At 57.7% G+C, this 20,039-nt stretch overlaps 1 protein-coding gene across 1 annotated transcript in view; it reads right to left on the bottom strand.

Annotated features, from left to right (window-relative positions):
• Positions 1-3,751: 3,751 nt before the first annotated feature.
• The window catches only part of HNF4A (hepatocyte nuclear factor 4 alpha), a 31,285-nt gene continuing 14,997 nt past the window's right edge, over positions 3,752-20,039 (bottom strand). Inside the window, exons 2-10 of the mRNA XM_064167639.1 lie at positions 16,452-16,629; positions 14,983-15,077; positions 12,968-13,074; positions 11,123-11,278; positions 8,253-8,340; positions 7,653-7,808; positions 7,148-7,384; positions 6,400-6,522; positions 3,752-5,806 (exon numbers count right to left, since the gene is read on the bottom strand). Of these exons, the coding sequence (XP_064023709.1) occupies positions 5,664-5,806; positions 6,400-6,522; positions 7,148-7,384; positions 7,653-7,808; positions 8,253-8,340; positions 11,123-11,278; positions 12,968-13,074; positions 14,983-15,077; positions 16,452-16,629 (1,283 nt within the window). The 3' untranslated portion in view covers positions 3,752-5,663. The remainder of the gene's footprint in view (positions 5,807-6,399; positions 6,523-7,147; positions 7,385-7,652; positions 7,809-8,252; positions 8,341-11,122; positions 11,279-12,967; positions 13,075-14,982; positions 15,078-16,451; positions 16,630-20,039) is intronic.

The following is a 20,039-nucleotide window of genomic DNA, read 5'->3' as shown; positions in this document are numbered from 1 at the left end:
CCGGCACTGAGCGTGGGAGCCCTGTGCTGCCGGCCCCGTCCGGCCCTGCTTTGGGCCCCACAGGTCTGTGGCCTCGTAGCTGAACGGCTGGAGGAGATTCCTGGGTGAACCTTGTCCAGCTGATGGCTGAAGCTGTCAGGGAAGCTGATCTGAGAAAAGGCTCCACAGCCCCAAGGATGGAGTTGCAGACAGCGATTGGTGTTGCAGGCTGCACAGCCTGGCTGAAGTTTGCACCCCTCCTAGAAGGCAGGGAGGTGGCAGCCCCAGGCCTGACTGGTGAGTGGCTGCTGCGGCAGGGTGCTAGGAGCAAGTAGGGGTGTTTGAAGGGGGGTGTGAGAGAGGCTCTGCTCTGAGGGACCAGAGGGGCAGAAAACAAGTGAGAGTCAGAAGCAGTCAGCGAGAGGGACCTGAAAGGGTTTATTCAAATAAGAGCCTGAGCCTTGGGCAGGTTGAGAGAGGGGAAGGAAGGCAGGCAGGAGGGAGTATGCTGCACAGTGAAGAAGGACTGGAGGTAGGATACAGTCTGGGGAGGGTTTCCAAGTGCAGTAACTACCTTAGCTCAGCTTTTCTTACGTGGGGAGTTGGCGTGCAGGAGGAGCGGTGGGTGGTGAATGGCGGTGAGGGGTTCAGGCGCCAAGCCGAGCTGCAGGGGGAGTTCTAAAGCACTGCCACAGGAACGCTAGGAGGTGTCGGTGCCACTGGCTCTACCTGCTGTTGGCATCCTGTGACTGGGAATCGGTAAAGGCAGAACCTGTCTATAAGGAAGTAAAAGCAGCAAACGGAAAAGCAGCATCCAGACACCAACAGTCCTCCCCCAGCAGCCCACAGCTGCAGGACATGCTGCACCACGTGCAGTGCAGCTCCCCCCAGCCCAGGGGAGGTGAGCCCCACCGGTTCTGCCCTTCATCAGCTCCCAGTTACAGTATTTACAGGAGCTTCAGCCAGGAGGTGTGAGCCAGCCCTGGAGCCCTGTGGGGAGTGCAGCCCCCCAGGCTGCTCGCTGCTGTCCCTGTGCGCCCTGCCCTTGTGTTACAAAGCAGTGGCTGTTGGTGGGGGTTGATCTTTAATGGAGCCTGTGTGGCACTCTGCACTCAGTTACTCACCGGAACGCTCTCGGAGCCCAGCCTGGGAAAGTTATCTTGGCTTCTTTAAGGCTTCCACCACTGGCAATAAACGTTTTACAGTCTTGGCAAGCTGGGGCTGGAAGGAGAGCAGGACTTCAAACAACACTGCTCAGAGGAGGCTTTAAACTGATATTAGATCACTAAACTGTGCAAACATAACAGGCCTGTAATAAAGATAATCCCTCTGCAGTTCAGGCCAAGAGGGTCTCTGGTCCTTGGGGTGCAGGTGGGACCTCAGCCCCACAGATTTCACAGCCCTTTGGGGCAGCTCAGCCTCAGCTCAGGGAGCCACTTGTCCTGCGGTCCTGGGCCAGGTCTGCCTGCACCAGGGCCTGTCTCAGGCTTGAGTCCAGCAGTGTGGAGAGGGCTGCAGGGAGTCAGCAAACCCTGCTGGTCGCCCCAGGCAGGGCCACACCAGGCTTGTTTGAATCTGCTCTGGACGTGGTGCCAGGTCCAAGGAGGGCTTGGCTGTGGTACGGTCCCACAGCTACTCCACTCCAAGGGTGAGGTGACAAAGGGCAAAGTGAGGGGAAAGCTGCTGCTGCCTGCCTCGGGCTGGGGCTGCTGCCTGCCTCGGGCTGGGGGCTGCTGCCTGCCTCGGGCTGGGGGCTGCTGCCTGCCTCGGGCTGGGGGCTGCTGCTCTCGGAGCTTTTGCCCTGGTGCCCATCACAGGCCTCTGCAGCAGTGGGAAGCAGGGAAGCAGGGCTGGGGATGAAGCAGCCTTGTTTCTGCCAAGCTCTCCTGCCCAATCCATTCCTCAGGAAGCTGGCAGGGTGCTGCCACCTCTGCTGGCCTGGCTGGTAGTTCTGCAGGGGCTGGGTGTGTTCAGGATTATCAGGGTCACATCTCCATTAGGAATGGGGAGAGGGGTTTTAACCATACCCTCCTCCAGCCTGCCTGAACGGGACAGAGCTGTGCAGTGTGTGCCTGGTTGGTGCCGTTTGCACCCAGCCTTGAGGGAGCTGGGCAGGGTGGCACAGAGCTGCCTGGCCCAGCAGTGCCACGTCGTGAGCTGTCCCTCCTCCTCGTCCATGGCTGTCTGTGCCTGTGTGTGCCCTCTCAGCAGCAGCTGCTTTGCTCAGGAGTGGAACGCAGGCCATAAACCTCCTTTGCCGTTCTCTTTTCCCCTCACTGAGCTCTGAAAGCCCTGGGGGGGGGCTCCAGGGCCTGTTGGCTGTTTGGGTGAAGGTTGTGTAAGGAATATGAGAAGAATGCACTTCACAGGGGCCAGAGGACCCAAAAAGGTCACAGCCACACATCTGTGTTTGGGCATTTGTAGAGATTTCACAGCTGGAGATGCTGCTTCCCAGGCAAGCATCTGCTGCAAGCACAGAGCAGGGCAGTGAGCAGCTCCAGGTCCAGAGCCTACACAGGGAAGTCGTCTTAAAGGCTGATACTCGCTGGCCTCGCAGCAGCCATCTCCTGTGCCTGTGGGCTGCAGGGAGCCCAGCAGGGCAAACACAGCCCTGTGTGGCCGGAGCAGGATGTCAGGGTGACTGCAGGCTGCAGGGGCAGCAGAGCTGGCTGTTGGCACAAGGCTGTCCCTGGGGCACTTTGAGGGGTTTTTCTAAATCCACTCACGAGAAGCCTTCTGTGGGGGCTGTACTGATTTAGTTTAAAATTAACCAGGTAAAGAGCAACCTTGATAGAGAAGTTCATGGGAAAGAACCCAGGAGAGTTTATTGCTTTGAAGATTTGATATTCCACCTGTGGAGGTTCTTAGGGCATATACCCAGGTAGAACCAACCCTGAGTCCAGGGGTCCTGCGGCAGGAGACGGAGCCAGCTCCTTTTCTTTCCCTCGAGGGTACAACCAATCAGTCAGTGTGTGTGCTGAGGTGACACCTGTCCTGCCACTGCCACTGCTGGCCTTGCTCAGTCACTCAGGGCTCAGGACCATCATGGGTGTACAGGTACTGAGGGCACATCACCTGAGCTCCCTCCTCTTCCCTGGGTCCTTGGCCCCAGAGTGGAGGCAGACTCTGAGTGCTCCAACAAGGCTGAATCTCATCCCTGCATCTCTGACCTGCTGGCAGCTTTCACCAGTGGGAGTGCCCAGTGGAAGGCCACTGAGTGTGCAAGTGGGATTGGAGATGAGCCTGCTTCTCCTGCCTCTTCCTTGGGATGAGGCTGCCCACCTGATTCCATGTCAGGGGCAGGAGATGGGAGACCATGAAGGGTCATTACAACCAGTGGCAAATTGACTTTCACTTTATTGTCTTCGTGTGCCCCGTAGGCTCAGGCTGCCTTTGGCTGCAGCTGAAGGCTGGCAGCATGTGAGCCAAGGCAGAGTCAGCACCTCAGAGTGCTCAGAAGTTAGCTCTGGACTTCAAAAGGTCCAAACCGCTGAAATGTTTTGGCTCCCTTTGCCTGGCTGTCAGAGTGTGCTTACATCAAGTCTTTAAGCCCCCTGAGACCCTGAAAGCAAATATTTCTCCTCCATATTCGCTTTTGTGTTGATCAGAGTTGTCACTGGCTCCTGTGACTCCAGCACACGTGGGCTCCCATGGAAGTGCTGGTAGGGCTTTGTCCTCAGCACACACATGCCTTGTGCTCAGCCCAGCAGCAAGGTGAGCCCCTGGACTGCAAATAAATCCTCCCAGAAGAAATCCACCTGTCTGGGAAAGGTTAGAAAACACTTTGGCATTTATTTGTCTTTCTTTTTTTCTTCTGTTTGTTTTTTCTCCATGAATACAAACTGCAGTGAAGAAATATTCCTCTGTTCCCGTTGGAAGGCAGTAACCAGCAAAAATTAATGTACAGTATGGAGGAATGCTTGGTGCAAACAGATCAGAGGAGGCTTCCCTGCAGAGAGTCTCTAGGTAGAGGAGAAAAGGTTGCTGCGGTTGGAGGAGACAGCCTGGTTACTAGGGGGGGGTTGCATTTAATCTCCCAGTTATAAATAATCAATGTGATTTACAAACTAATTTACAGAAAATGATTGGCTTCATCATTGCAATAAATTACTTGGTAGGATGCCACCACAGCTGAGGGCAGCACAACACTTGTGGGCAGGAGGCAAGGGCTTGATTCTGCACTGGGAGTCGAGGCACAGCCCTGCAGCTGCCCTGGCTGGGCTGGCTCACTGCTGCCCACCGGGGAGCTCTCAGCAGCCGAGGTTCCCCCAGCTTCATCTCCCCAGGGGCCAGCACCCTACAGAGCCTGCAGTTGCTTAGGGCTGCCCTGGCCCTGTGCTGCCCAGCCTGGCTGCTGCAGGGCTGTGCTCTACTGGGCAGCAAGGGGCAGAGCTGTGAGGCTGGGGCACAGGCAGGCACGGAGAAACAGGAGCTGTGGCAGGCAGGGAGCGGGGCGGGGGGGTGCAGGCCCAAAGGACGTGGGTGAGGCAGGGCCTTTGCCTGGCCTCTGCATTCTCTGCAGGCATCAAGGCAGTGGGGCTGGGGCTGCTGACCTCACACCCTCCAAGGGCTGAAGAGCCAAAGCAATTCTTATCCTGTTATGAAGGCTTTCCCATCTGCTCTCAGCCACTCTCTCCATGCTGCAGCAGTGGCACCGGGCTGGACAAGCAGACTACAGGGTCTGGTTCAGCTAAGAGCCTGGCACACGACGCTCCCAGGACTCCACCTTGGCCCAGTCTGCGAGGCCTGGGCTCTTCCCACCCTCACGGCTCTCTCCTCTCCATATGTCCCTCCCTCTGCTTCTTTCCAAACAGGCATCCAGTGCTCTTCTGGCTGCTGAGACACGTTAGGTAGTGCTGCCTGCTCCCAGCCTGTGCAGGGTGAGCTGATGCCATCAGCTGCAGTCTCCCAAGTCCCGTGGTCCTCCAGCCTCCCAGGCCAAGCAAGAAGGCATAAGTGGTGCAAGGGGGGGATTTGGCAGTGGCTGTCTCTCTGAGCTGTGTGGTGGGAGGGGTGGTCATGGCACAGAAATAACAAAACCAGAGTGGAGAATGCTGGGGGGGCAGACTTTGCCCCTGGATCAGCTGTAGAGGGTTGTAAGACCTGCCTAGGAGGGTCAGTGTGCGGAGGGGACACCATGCAAGGACCTGGGATTAGCCAAGGGCGAGGAGCAGTTCTGCCAGCGGTGCCTGGCAAAACCCATGTTCTTCACCTGCTGTTATGCTCCTGAGGGAGCTTCCATCTCCATCAAGTTTGGCTGGACTGGGGGCTGCTGCAGAGCTGGCATGGCTGTGGGAGGGAAGCCCTCTGCTCACACACCACAGAGAGGCCACAGGGTCTGGTGTGTGCCCAACAGTGCTGAGAGGTGGCAATGGGGAACAGGCAGCTGCGTTGTCCCCAGCCAGCCCCTGCCACCTCCCCACAGATGGAGACAGAAATCTGGCCCTGAGGACTAAGGGTTTCAGGAAGGCTTCAGCCTTGGCTCTGGAGCCTGGGGCTGCCTATGGCACATGCTGTCTGTAGCTGCAAAAGGTAGCTGCTGATGGTGCTGGAGCAGTCCACTAACCAAGCCCAAGTGTTTGCATCCAGGTGCCTCTGGATGGCTTCTCCTTTCACAGTGACAGAGTCAGTTTGGGCTCTTCTCCCACATGGTCTTCTAACCAAGGCCAGCTGCTCTGCGGGTGCTAGATGACCTCCTGCTTGGTGATGGCAGGCTGTGGGATGGAGCTGGGCTGCTTGGCCACGGTAGCGATGGCTCCGGGCAGCAGCTTGTATTGCTCTGGTCCTGAGCCTGCAGGTGGAGATGGCTGTGGAGTTTCTGGAGTAGCTACAAAGAGAGAAACATAATCAGAAGAGGGCCTCGTGGCTCTGACAGCACTGGGATCTGTCGTCAGTCACGCAAGGTTGTGAGCAAGGCTCTGCAGCAAAATCACTGCTCCTAGAGGCTTGTGTGCAAGGCAGCCTGGATGCAGAGGCACCGTCAGATGCCCTGGAAGAACTACAATAACAAATGTCAAATGAGAAGACCTGTGGCATTTTGAGCTGGACTGGCCACTTTCGTTTGGTCACTTGAGGTGATCTCAGACCAAATTCCCAAGAGGTGGCCCCAGAGTCTCCTGTTTTGCAGAGGGCAGTGAGCAAGGTGAGCGGAGCCTTCCCACTGCTTTCAGCAGGCACTGGATGGGATTATTCCCCCCCTGAAGGCTTTGCAAAAGCTGCAGTCTGCCAGGGCACATCCCGTGGGATCAGTCAGTCTGTCCTAATCTAATCTCACCCACCACTTTGATAGTCCTTCCCTCTTTTTGCACAGGAATTTCTCACACACTCATGATCAGAGGCTCTCCTGCATGGGAATGTCCTCTGGAGGCAGGTGGTCAGGAAAGCTCTGGGTGGGCCCCTGCCCTCTCTGCCGGTACTCACACATCTGCCCGTTGTGCAGCTGAGGAGGCATCGTATTGGCCACGATGACATTTGTTCCCAGGTTCTCCTGGATCAGGTGAGGGTGCAGGGGGTGGTGAGTGTGCGGCGTCTCGCTCGATGAGCCTAAAAACGTGCCCAGGAAGTTAGATGGCTCCGTGGCAGAAGTGGACAGTTCAGAGTGCCCAAGACCTTGTGCAGGGCCAGCTGGTGTGACTGCAGCACCGCCTTCCTTTTTCTTTCTGACCTTCGTGGGTGCCTTGGGCTCCCTAACCCCTGTCTGCTGCCTGCATTGCCTCTCTCACAGGGTTATGTTCCCCTGCGGAGTCACAGCTCCACATAAAGAAGTGGCCACTTCCCATTCTCTTCTGTCCTGTTGGGTGCTCCCACTGGAAAATCTGGAACACTCTGACCTTTCAGACCCCTTTGCTTTGGTGACTCCTTTCTGACAGGGAGGAGGGTTAGTGCAATGGCTGATAGGGGCCTGGGAGTGGCCCAGCAAAGCTTATCCAGGTGCAGAGAGCTGGGGACACCTCCTGTAAGAGGATGCACAGCCAATAGAGCTCTTCAGGTGAGCAGAGGTGGGGGACCCTTTGTTCCCAGTGCTAGAGGGAGAGGACTGTGTGTGAGGCGAGGGCTGAGCTGCCTGCAGGCTGTCTCCAGGTTTTGCAGGTAGGAGCTGTGTCGGTTCTCATGTGGGGAATGGTTGAGGAACACAGAGAGGCCTCTTGTGGAACCCTCAGGTACTCACCCCCCAGCAGCATCTCCTGCAGCAGGTTGTCAATCTTGGCCATGCCGAAGAGCTTGACGAACTGGATCTGCTCGATCATCTGCCAGGTGATGCTCTGCAGCACGGGCAGCAGCAGCAGCAGCTCGCCGAAGCGCCCGCGGCAGTCGTACTGCCGGTCGTTGATGTAGTCCTCCAGGCTCACCTGCACCTGGTACCGCAGCCGCTTGATCTTGGAGGGGTCGCTCAGGCCCTTGGCATCTGAAACAACCCACACAGTGACTGCCCAGGCTGCTCCTCTGGCAGCTGCCCTCCAGGGACACCTGCAGCTGGGTGAGGCCGAGGCAAGCTGCGTGCTCATCACCTGCTGCAGCAGATGCTTCTCTTCTCAGGTTGCCTTCTCCCCTCCCTCCCAGAGCAGCCTGGCCAGAGCGGCAAGCAGGCAGCGTTTCCAGAGCTCCGCAGCAGTGCTAGTGGGCACAAGCCCAACTGGCCCCCTGCTGGTGTTCCTGACCGAGCTGAGGCATACCGGGGTCGAAGAAGATGATGGCCTTGAGGCAGGCGTACTCGTTGTCGTCGATCTGCAGCTCCTGGAAGGGCAGCACCAGCTCGTCCAGGACGCGCACGGCCACGCGTGTCACCTCCGCCAGCTCGGGGCAGCTCCGCGGGATGATGTGGTCGTTTCCTTAGGGCAAGCAGAGGCCATCGCCTTGTCAGGGTGTCAAGGAGTCCAAAACCCAGGCAACCAATGTTGAGATAATGTTGAGGGTGGAGGACCTCAGAAGCTCCTCCTCTGCCCCTGCCCTGGCCCAGACACCAGAAATGCTGAGCTGTGTTGCCAGAGCAGCCTCTCCTCACACGAGAGTCACTCGAGCGAGGAGAAGCTACCGGGGAGTGAGACCTTCTCTCATTCACACCACAGCCTGCTCACACAAACGCGGGGGGACATTGTGAATGTTCACAGACCCCAGACCCCCAGCTCTGCCACATGTCATGGCCTGGGCTTGCTAATATACAGATCTCACACCAGTGCCCTGCAAGAAACAGATGCTGAACCACCCTCTTCTTCATCCCAGCAGGGAAGCTTCACAGAAGCAGAAGGGCCAGGAGCAGAAGCACACTTCTTTACCTAGCAGCAAGACATCCTTGAACACCATGGACCTTTTGGCAGCTCCCAGCAACAGATGCTCCCCTGCGTGTGCTCGCAGCAGTGCTACCTGCAAGGGCAGGGGAGGGTTATTTGGGTGAGGCAGAGCCACAGCTGTGATTTCCTGCAAGCAGGAGAGAAAGCCCAGTGCCCCTGGCTGCCCTCGGGGGTGGGGAGCCAGAGCCCCTCTGCAGCCAGAGGGCACAAAATGGCCTTTGTTATGTGCTCCTGTGCATAGACAGCTAAAAGTCCAGCTGATGCAGCAGCTACTGGACAGCATCTGGAGCATCCCATAGTTACAGCACCTGTCATCAGCAAGGCTGTCCCAGGACATGATGGCAGCAGTGGCACATGCCCACAGTGGGCCATTAGCAGACAAGGCAGCTCCCAGCAGGTAGCAGAGCCAGGCACCATGCTCCAGCCTGGGAGGTAGGGGCAGCAATCCCTGCTCTGGACAGCTGCTGTGCCCCGGGGCTGTGCCCACCTCCCACTACAATCACAGCTGGTAACACAAGGGTAACCCTCTGGCCATGGCTCCCTCCCCAGCAGCAGGCATTTGGGCTGGGGAAGCCATGGGGATGTTTTTCTGCCCTGGTGTTAATGATTGAAGTGTTTCATTTTATACCCTCCAGTGGCTCCTGAGAATGTTCTGAATCTTTTGCCCTCCTTCAGTTAAAAATTTCAGAGATTCAGGCAGAATCAGGAGTTAACGATTGGAGAGCCTGACACAGGCTTCTTAATGTCCAGCCAGGAACCTCTGCTGCAGAAAACAACACTTAAACATTAATGAAGGGATTCTGGAGAGGGTGCTGGGAGCAGTCCCCTGGCCCATTGTGGTACCCTTCAGATCTGACAAAGCCAGGAGAAGTCTTGTCCTGCCAGAGCTGCCAGGAGAAGGGCACCCGTGGAGGAGGGCTATGGTTACAGCAGCTGCTGCTGTCTGAGAGGGACTTGTTCTTTTTGCAGGCAGTGGAAAAAGTGACTCAGAATAAAGAGAGTGGAGGTCCCTGCACACACCACACCTGGTGCCCGAGTGGCTCCACCCATGTGCCAAGGCCAGTCTCTCACCATCCAAACGGGTGGGTGCTGCTTCTGATTACCTGAGCTGCACGAAACTGAGCCTTCCTCTGTGAGGAGGCTTTGAGAGGTGGAAGGTCCAAAGGCGAAGGAAAGCCCTGGCACAGAAATACCTTGCTTAAGAAAGCCCAGCTTGGAGCACCCTTCTTGCTTGCTCTGGCAGGGAGCGTAGCCCTGTAGGCTCCGGCAAACACGGAAGCAAGACAGAGCTTTTCCCTTTAGTGTGTGTTGGCTTTGCTGCCCCGCACCCCGAGCTGAGCGTTTTGGTGGGAAGGAGGAACAAGGGCTGGGTGTGCCCTGTCCCGTGAAAGCCTGCGCAGAGCTGGGGCATCCTCGGGGAGCACCGCAAGGACCTGGACTTGTGCTTCCCGCTGGGCATGCCCTGACCGGTCCTCCTGCCCCCCGGGCATGGCCGCGCATGCAGCGGTTTGAATCCGGCTCCCTGGCATCTCTCTCCTTCCTCCTGCACTCCCCTGAGAATCTGCTGCCTCTGCACTCACACCATCCTTGGATGGCAATAACTGGTCAGGTTTAAGGCAGCACAGATTTTCTCTCAAGCCTTTTGGGACAGCCTGGGAACAGCTAAGGCTGAGGACTGGCTGGTCACAGCAGAAGACCTGTTTCAGCCAGAAGCCTGTGGAACATGTTGAGAACAGCGTTTCCCCGCGAGAAGGCAGGGTTCAGCCAGGCTCATCTTTGTTTTGCTCTTTAGTTTTGCAGCCCCTCAGTTGTTGACTGAGCTCCTGTGAAGCTGCTGTGTGGTGCAGAGGTGGGCAAGCCCCCCAGGGCTGCAGCTGTCTGCTGTGTGACTGGCACTTTGCCTTTGGAGTCCAGCTCTTGGGGCTGTATTGGCCTTAGCAGTTTAAGAGAGTCCTTAACTCTTTTGAAGAGTTTAGCACCTGCTCACAGTGGAAAAGGAGGAAACCTGCTCCGTTGTTACAGCACTGAGTTCCCTGGAGCTGTGTGCTGTGGGGTGGTGCCTAGAGGGCTGGGACTGAGGATTATGGGGGCACTCTTGTTGTCTAGATGCCAGTTTGTCTCCAGGATAGAAAGAGCCCCTCTAGGTTAGCAGGGCTGGAGACTGATCCTGGCTGAAGACAGCACATGCTGCTTTTGTGGCTGGACACTAGGAGAATTGGGAAAACCTTCCCACCTGTGGCAAGACCTGTGCTGTCCTCTGCCAGAAATGCTGCCCCCTCCCCACGTGTGCTGTTCAGGGCTGGGCACGCATCATCTCCTGCAGCATCTGCTGCAGGCCTCTGAACACAGAGGCCTCTCTTGGTGTATCTTTGAGGCTGCCTGAGCCCCTGCCATCTTATAGAGGATATCAACCTCCTGTAGTTGGAGGATAGACACAAACCTGTCTCCAGGCCAAGTCTGCAGTAGGAGGATGGACACAAACCTGTCCCCAGGCTGGAAGCAGAAAGGAAGCTTGGACAGGCAGGTTTGGGTTTAAGTCTTGAGCAGACCTTAGGCTACAAATCTGCCCTGATCATTTGTGTAGCACTGGAGGTGTCCCAAGTGGTGCACAATCTGCAGTGAGTGAGCAATTGATTGCCAGCCCCGTGCAAAATGCTCTCCTGATAGTGCACCCAGCTCAGCTCAGCCTTATCAGGCCAATGCTCGCTGTCTGACTGGACTGTGCTGGCATTGTGTGGATGCTGCTCCCAGACAGCTGCAGCAGCCAGGGTGACACAGCACACAATGCACATCTGCCTGGAAGGTCTCAGCTCCCCCCAGCCTTCACCGCGGGGGGGGGAGGGGGAGGTGCTTGCCTGGTCATCCAGGGGCAGCTCGCAGAAGGCAGGAATGTACTTGGCCCACTCCACCAGCACTAGCAGCTGCTGCTTCATGGATTCACAAACGTCAGAGATGTTGGCAATCTTCTTCCCTCGGATGTCTCCACTGATCACAGGAACTGGGGATGAAATCTGGAGGGAGAGAAGGGACCCTTCAGCTTTCAGTGCCTCAGAGGAAACACACAGGAAGCTCCCTAGCCCGTGGGTTGTGGGTTGATGCTAGATCCAGCAGCTGCAGTTACTTTTTTCTGTTGCAGCTCTCACAAGATGTAGCCCAGCATAACTCATTTAAATTAAGAGCAGCCTGGGGGGCTGAAAATCTTCAATGCTGAGTCTGTGGATGGTCTTGGTAAGTTGTCATGCCCTCAGGAGAAATGTTTCTTAAGCCAAGATCTTCCTCCCTCTGAATGACGGTGCCCTGTCATGACGCAGGAGGCACCAGTGAGGCTCATGCAGTGGTCAGCTGTAGCAGCAGCAAGGAGATGTGCACCCAGTGCCTGCCTAAGCTGCAGGATCCCACCAAAGGGCAGAGAACTGCTCCCCTCTTCCACCCTGGCCCAGGGCTGGTGCTTGCACAGACCTGTCTTGTCTGCTTTTGGCAGGAGACACTGAGGCTCTGCTTCCCCTGTCTGAGTCAGCATGGGCACAAGGAGCCTGCTGCAGGCAGCTTCCAGGCTGTGGCACTGCTTTCTGTGAGCAGCAGGGCAGTAACTGCTGCTGCCCAGTGTGAGCTGCAAGGACAGCCAGCTGTGGCACAGCTGCATGTGTGCAAGCACACTGGGCACAGGCTGTACTTTGGGTGTGGTGAATTGTTTGTCACTGCAGAGGCAAACTGAGGCCATTCCATTTGCAGAGGCCAAGGCTGGCAGCTATGCAAGAACTGTCAGACAGAGAACTGCTGCCTGGGCCTCTCACATCACTGTTCACCCAACCCATCCCGTGGCTTACCCTCAGCCACTGCTTAAGCCTCCTGTTCCTGTGCACAAGACACTCAGCCCCTGCTCTCCCTGCTCCTGGACAGCAGCAGCTCTTCCTGTCCTGGGCCTGCCAGCACCCTCCCCTTGGACCTTGCCAGCCTCCCCAAGGAAGCAGGATTCAGATGCCACCTGCATGTTTTTCTCTCAAGCTGCACTACCTGGAAGCCTTCCAGCGCTGGAGCTATTACTGAATAAGTAGGCTTGTAAAAGCCTCACCAAGTATTGCTCTAATCAGAGGGCCTGGTAAGGCTTAGCAAACAAATAACGACCTCTGAGTGAGTGCCCTGAGATCCTGGAGACAGCAGCTCCTCAGCAGTATCTGCTTCTAATTAGCCGGGCACAGCAAAGTTACCAATTACTGTGCTGGAGCCTCTCTGGTTACTGAGTCTCTGTGTGCCCTGTGGAGAGCAGGACCCCTCCTGGATTTGGCCATGGGGGTGGTTTTTACCAGCCGACCCTGCCCCAGCCTTGCAGAGGCTGCCACTGAGGGACTCAGAGCCTCAGAAATGTCCTTCCCTCGCAGGTCTGGACCCCATTAACTCACCCACCCCTCTGGGAGCAGCACCCACACTTATTTCAGGGTATATAACTACTCTGGGGGTGGGATGAGACTGGAGTTGCTGCCTGGTGCAGCACAGATGGCTGTGTGCTGTGGAGTTCTGGACCAAGGAACGCAAAGGGAAGGTTTCAAGGAGCAAATGCCCTTGGGGAGACAGAGCCCAGCCGGCAGGCCACTTAGAGAAGAGGTGGCAGCTTGAGGCCTCGGCTGTTAAATACCCAGGCAGCTCTGCTAGCCAACTAGTGCCTGGTGCCTCTGCACTTGTGAAAGGAGAGGAAAGGTTACCTGCTGTGCCAGCACTTCTGCCTGCAGTAGGACATTGATGGAGGGCAAGCTGCTGTCTTCGTAACTCGACCTGCGGGTGCTGATCCTGTCGCGTTCGTTCTGCACAGCTGCAAGAGAGCCTCTGGCTGAGCCGTGGCACAGCAGTGCCCACTGGCAGCCCACACAGGCCTTCACCATGCTCTGCCTTGGCTGCTGCCTGCCATCTCCCTGGCCTGGCACGTGGAGCTGTAGCTGTGTCTGGTTTGTGTTGGGTGCTTGCAGGACCTGCCTACGCCTGAAGTCCTGTTTCTGGATTTGCCCTGTTCTGCTCTCATGGCAGGGGCCAGGCACCTGGCTCAGAGCCTGTGGGGCTCAAGGGGAGGGCTTCTTCCTGAGGAGCTGGCTCTGACGTTTACACATCAAGAGATGGGGTCTGACACAGTGGTTATATTCATGAGCCCACATGAGGTGTGGGATGGAGGAGCTGAGTACCTGCACTGCTTGCTTGTCTGCCCACATGACTTCTGTGAGCTCTCTTTGTGAAGCTCCTGCTCTGGGTAGGTGCAGTTAGAAAAGTTCCTTCTAACTACAACAAGGAAGGAAGTGCAGAGCAGCTCCTATTTATCTACTCAGAGCAGCAGAGTCCTCTCATACCTTATCATGAGGAGAGTCCCAGGACAGGTTTGACCCCTTGCATGCCTCCATGCTTGCCCTGCTCTGGAGAAGGATCTGGGCTTTGAGCCTAGAGGTGGCAGCAGGCAGACAGGAGCAGGAGTGCTGAGGGGAGGCTCTGCCTGTGACAGGCTGGCTGTCACTTACCCAGGCCATGCCACTCAGAGCCATCTGATCCAACAAGGCATGGGTCAATGGCAGGGGCACCAGAACAGGCCCTGCCTTAGCTGGTGGCTCTCTGGATTGAAGCCTCCTCCATGTATAAATGCTTCTGATAAAAGCAGTCAGGAGGCTGTGCCGGAGAAAAGCCTGCAGTCAGCGGCTGTAAATAGGAGCTCTCAAGGTTATGCTGCTCGTTATCAGCAGCAGGCCCCCGAGTTCAGTCACGCCGTGATGTTTTCCAAATGTTTGCTCAGTATTAGCTGGTCATGCACCTAATGGAACCTCCATTGAACATTAACAGACAGCAGCCAGCCTCTGGGCCTGGGATGAGCAGGCACAGGAGGATTCCTCCGTCCTTCAGAAAGAGGCACCCTGAGCTGCTCGCCACGCCTCAGCCTCTCGTGCAGCAGGGACAAAGTCTGCCTGCCCAGAGGTGCTCTGCAGGCTGGGGACCTGGGCAAGCCACCCAAGCCAGAGCATTTCCCTCTTGTCTTCACTTCCCTTTTCTCCCGAGTTCCTCCCTGAGGGGCTGTGGACTGGGAGGAGTAGAGTTTCGTTTCTCTACCTAAGGCAGCGAGGCCAAACACTTCCCAGCTGTCCCTTAGCAGACATCAACATGAGGAGCAATGTGGAGCACCAGGCAGCTCTCTGGGCTGCTCCTGGCAGATTGTCCTTCCCCCAGCAGGGCCACCAGCAAGGTCAGCAGCGGCAGCACGCTGCAGCCTGCCCTACCGTTGGGAGCAGGGCCATGTGTGCCAGTGTGAGCAAGAGTGAGCTGCAGAGGCCTGAGTGCCATCCACAAGCGTGGGCGTGGGCACAGCCCCGCAGCTGCCTCCTGGGGCAGCTTTGCTGGCATTTTGAGAGGTGCCTGAGGAGAGGCCCTGAAATCAAATTTGGGAAGGTGCAGGGCCACCATTCCTTGCCCTCAGCTGCTGGAACCAGGGCTCTTTGCTTTCACCCAGGAGGGAGTAGGTAGGTTGGGCACATGCAGGGCTCATGCCTGGAGGCCCAAACTGCTTAAACCCTGCTGTGATGGGAGCCTGGGTGTGTGCACAAGAGGGCAGGGTGGAGGGAAGCCAGGGCTAGGATGGCTGGGCTGGGCTGCAAGGCAGGGGCTGTCCTCGGGCTGAAGGGCTCCCTCAGACACACTGAGCCAGTGTGGCTGCTGCAGGGGGAGCACAGGGATGCCACCCATCACCCACCTTCCTTCTTCATCCCTGCTCGGAAGCACTTCTTCAGCCTGCAGTAGCGACACTGGTTCCTCTTGTCTTTGTCTACCACACACTGCCTGTTAAACCTGAGGGGAAAGAGAGGTGTGAGGAGCAGTAGGACTGAGCCTGAAGACAGGGCAAGACAGAGCCCCAGGCAACAATGTGCTCAGAGCAGTGTCTCGGTGATTCGCTGGGAGGCAGGAGCCCCAGCCTGTGCCATTGCCGTGTTTGCTGTAACTCGAGGCTTTTGCTTTGCACCAAGCATCTCAGCACTTGGATCTGCCTCTGGGTGTTCAACAAGGGTGAGCTGGAGCCTGACAGTCCCTTGCAGGAACTCAGGCTGCTGGATGCACTCACTGATCACTAGGCACAGAATGCTCACGGGGGACTAGCAAGTCCCAGTGAAATTAAAAGTGTGAGCCAGGAGGGTCAGCGCCAGCTTAGGAGGGAGGAGAATGCGTTTGAACAGAAAAAGGGCAGAAGGTTGTCCTGAGGTTGTCAGGTTAAGAAGTGGGTGTGTGTCCTTGCATCTCCAGAGCTGTGCGGGATCTGGGCAGGCTGGCCCTGACGTCCGGACAGCACTGCTGGTGTGTAAACAGCTCTGCAACCACCTGCATGCCAGAGAGGACTTGGGAAGCAAGCAGCTCCTTCCCTCTGTGCTTACACCACCAGAGGCATCACACGTGGCAGGCAAACACTCATCTCCAGTGTGCGCCTCCTGCCTGCAGCACAAGCCTGGGGGACGGTGGCAGCAGGAATTTCACTTGCAAATTTGCTGGTTTGCTGCTGGCTGTTCAAGTCTGCACAGTAAAGACAAAGGCCCAGGGAGCTGGGAAAGGGCTCCCAGCACCTCTGAGCTCAGTGCTTTTTCTTCTACTGTGCTTTTTAAAGCCCCAAGCCAAGATTTGCCCAAATAGATGCCTGAGAGCAGCTTTCTAAGTATCTGTTTAGCACTGCTATGCAAACTCATACTCCACAGAGCTGTGCAGCTTGGCGTGCCCACTGCAGCTCCCTGGGCAGCCAGTTAAGCAGCCCTGGGGTGCAGGTGACAGTGTGCCCCACATGCACCCACAGCCCTGGGCTTTGGAGTCATGCTATCCTCATGCTCTCCAGGTGGCTGTCAGGCCATCAGGAGTGACTGACTCCAAAGGCCCAAGTGATTCAGACACTGAGCTGGAGTTGGCTTCCTCCTCTGTGACCATCTCCACGTGGGCTGCTCAGAGCAGGCAGCAGGCTGGTCGCAGCCATTGCTGGCACCAGAGAGCTGTGGGCTGCCACCAATGACACGAGGTACGTAAAGAAAGGGATGAGGCCTCCCAGAGCCTTTCCCTGGTGATCTCTGGAGGGCAGTCCCAGAATGAGACCAGTCTCTGACCCTTCCCAGCTAGAGTGAGGTCAGAGAAAGAGAAGGCTGAGGAAGGTGGAGGCCTGTGTCGCTGGGCTGGGAGCCCCTGCCTCACCTGCAGGAGTACATGTGGTTCTTCCTGACGCTCCTCCTGAAGAAGCCCTTGCAGCCGTCGCAGCTGGAGGCTCCATAGTGCTTGCCCGTGGCGCGGTCCCCGCAGATGGCGCACAGCGCGCTCACCCCGATGCTGCTGGGAGCGTTGACGCTGGCTGCTTCCGAGGGAGATGTGTCTGCTTGGGGGGGACACGGGGAGGAGAGTCAGGCAGAGCCCTGCTGTTCCCTGGCGCAGGCTGCAGTGCTAGACCTGTGTTCCGGCTCGAGGCCGCGAGTGCGCGGGGCCGGAGGACAGCGACGGCTCTTGCCCCTTTCCAGCACTAGGGACGAGGACACTGCACACGGGCTGGAAGTGTCAAGGGAGATGCTATTTACAAGCGCAGGGATACAAAAGGCAGTCAGAATTAGCACAAAAACCCAGTCTGGCCTTCCAGGGTCCTCCACCCCTTCTGCCTCAGCCGGCCTGAGGGGAGGCCGGGAGTGCCCGCCCAGGCTGCGTGGCGCAGCTCAGGACCCTGCCAGCCAGGAGCCATGCCCCACAGACCAGGAAAGGCAGGCAGGAGTGGCAGGGGATCGGTCAGGCACTGCCTGTCTAGCTGCGGCACCGGAGGGTGGCACAGCACAGCGACGTTAGTGTCCTGGGGCGAGCAGCTCGCACTGCTGCTGCTGCTGCTGCTTCTGCAGGGCTCTGCTCGCTGCACTGGCAGGGCGCAGAAGCTCCTCCTGTGCCAGCTCTGCTAAAGGCCTTCAGACACCCATTTGCAGAGCCACAGAGCAGAGCCAGAGGAGCTCCTCAGGGGGTTGTAGGCAGTGTGGAGAGCAGACGCTGGGGCAGAGCTGGAGCTGAGGTCTGACAGCTCGGGGTGAGTGTTAGAGCACTTAGAGGGGCTGGGACAGCCCCGGGCAAGTGCTGCCAGGGCCCTGAGCTGACAGCTCCCTTTGCTGGGAAACCTCTCTGCTGGGTGTGCAGCTCCAGTGTGGTGGCTCTGCAGGAGAGCAAGGCTTGGAATGCAGAACAAACTCCAGCGGCTTCCTGAGGGCAAGCAGCGCCCATGCAAGGAAGAGCCCATGGAGCTGGCCTAGAAAGAAAGGGTGCAGGCTGTGCCCTGAGTGTCTTCCAGAATCTAGTCCCAGCACGGCTGAGACTGGAGCATCTTACAGCCCTCACAGGCCGAGGAGGGCTGGCACTTGCAGGGCTCCTTTGAGAGGATGGGGAATTGCAGCAGCCTCTGTCAGGAAGGGCACCTGAAAGGCTCGAACCTATCCAAGCCCTACACTAAAACCTCTCCAGCAAGCCAAACAAGCCTCAAGGCTGAAGAGCTCAGCCCTTAATTCAGCTGATGTCAGTTGCTGCCCCTTCTGTGTCCCTGCCTGGCACACAGCTGCATTCCCATGTGTGCAGCACTGCTCAAGCAAAGCTTCTCTCTCCTTTGCCAAAGCTCTGAGCTTCTTCCAAGCCTGCTCTGGCTGTCTCTTGTCCCATGAGCAGCTTGCCTCCAAAGCATCATTTCTTCCAATGCATGCCAAGGGCTTGGCTGGGGGAGGATCATTCCAGAGGGAAAGCTAAGCACTGGGTTTTTAGGAGAGGAAGAGCTGAGCTGCCTGTGATCACACTGCCTGCACATCTGTGGCAGCCCAGGCAGAGCCCTGCTCAGCAGAGTCCTGTGTCACCTGCTGCACGTTGAGCAGGACAGGCTGGCACCACTCTCCAGGGCATTGCAACATCCCTGGGCAGAGCCAGCCAGCAATAAATTATTGGCTGCTGGATCATTTTCCAGTCAAGCTGATGTGGGCTCCTAGCTGCTGCAGCTGTGGGTGTGCTGGGGCTGGTTTGGAGTTTCAGTCTGGGGCCTTGTGTTAGAGCAGGAGCTCCTGGAGAGGTCCTTGAGCAGGGGATGAGTTTGCGGGGGGGTGGTGGCAAACTTGGTCACTGCTGAGCAGCCACCTCTGGGCTGGAGCTGCTGAGATGTGCAGGGCAGGGGCTGAGCAATCCTGCAGTCCTCATCCAGAACAGGACCCTGAGGTTCTGCAGGTGAAGATTCTGCAGGCAGAGGTGTGGGCAGCTGCTGGAGTGCCAAGTAGTCCCAGAGGCAAAACCTGCCCCTGGCCTGGAGCTGGGCAGAGGAGGAGGAGGAGAGGTGTTGGTGCTGCCTGACCCAGCTGACTCATCCACCCCTTGGGCAGATTTCATTTTGTGCTTGATCTTGTCATAAAATCATTGTGTCCCTCTGCCGTGGGGAGTCTTGGTCTGGGGAGGCCAAGACACAGCTCCTCTCTGCTGGAGCTTCTGCTTGCAGGGTTGGAGAGGGAGCAAGACCTGGGTGTGACCCAAAGGGTCCACATGGGCATTGGTAGAGCCAAAGGGGACTGCTCTCAGCTCTGAGACCCCTGGGTGAGCAGATCAGCCTCCAGGAGCAGAGAAGAGGCTGAGAGCCTGCTGCTGCGGGGGTTATAGCACAGCAGAGCCACCCTGACACTGTGGTGTCACAGCTGTGACAGAGCACAGCCATAGCCCAGGGCAGCCAGGCACAGGGTATGAGGGGAGAGCCCATACTGCTGGCACAGCACTGGCAGAACAGGGTGTCTGGGCAGCCTGGGCACAGCAAGCAGGGGGAAAAGGGCTTGGGGAGTCGCTTCCTGTGGCTTGCTTTGTTTAGCCATTAACCTATTCAGAGAGACCTTAGGGGGGGACTTGGAGAATCTTCTGCTGAGCACTCAATCACCTTGGTCGCCAAATGAGTGGGCCAGGTGCAAATGGAGGTGGGGTAAGTCCTGCTGAGAGGGTGAGAATGCTCTGTCTTTGCCGGGTCCCCTTGCTCCTCATCCCGGGGACTGAGCCTCCCAGCCCCGCAGAACTCCCAGGGAAGGGGATGCCACCCCCCACCCCTGTGCTGCATGGGGAAGGGCTGAGGCCTCTGGGCAGCTGTGGGGGCAATGCCTGAATCATTTTTCACCCTTGTGAGGTGCTAAATGCCCAGGGAGGCCAATCTGCAGCTGCTGCTGAGCTGGTGCTGGCTCTCTGCTGTGGGGCTTGGCTGCCTGTCTGGTGAGCTGTCAGCAGTGTTTTGCTCAGCTTTAGTCCTTTCTCTTGTCTGGGCTCTGGTTGAGCTGGGACCCATCCTTTGCTCAGCCCGGGGCTGGTCTCTGGGCTGAATGTTTGGTGAGGACCCCTCACTGTGCCCAGCTCCTGGCATGTGCCTGTCCCCAAGGTGTCTGGGCTGCAGGTCACTGTCCCGCCTGCACAGAGCACAGATTCTGCCAGCCTCTCGATGTCTGCCCAGGGCAGCAGAAAGCCCTCACTGAGCTGCTAGGACCCCGCAGCTGGCATCCCCCAGCCTGCCCCAGCCCGCCCTGGCAGCATTTCTGCCCCGGCACCTCTCCTCCTGCAGCCCCCAGCCGATCCCCCGCGGGCGGGCAGGGCCGGAGGGGACTCACCGCTGCCCATGGCCAGCACCTGCATGCTCTCGAACTCCAGGGTGGTGTACGCCGGGTCCAGCGCCGCGCTGTAGTCTGCCATCTCCATGTCCATCAGGGCTTTGGAGAGGCGCATGGTCCTCTGCCGCCGCCTGCCCCGGCACAGGCTGCTGGC

The sequence above is a fragment of the Pogoniulus pusillus genome, chromosome 29, assembly GCF_015220805.1.
Source record: "Pogoniulus pusillus isolate bPogPus1 chromosome 29, bPogPus1.pri, whole genome shotgun sequence".
NCBI lineage: Eukaryota > Metazoa > Chordata > Aves > Piciformes > Lybiidae > Pogoniulus > Pogoniulus pusillus.
Note: the sequence above shows the minus strand (reverse complement) of the source record. Positions and strands in the feature narration are given on the sequence as shown.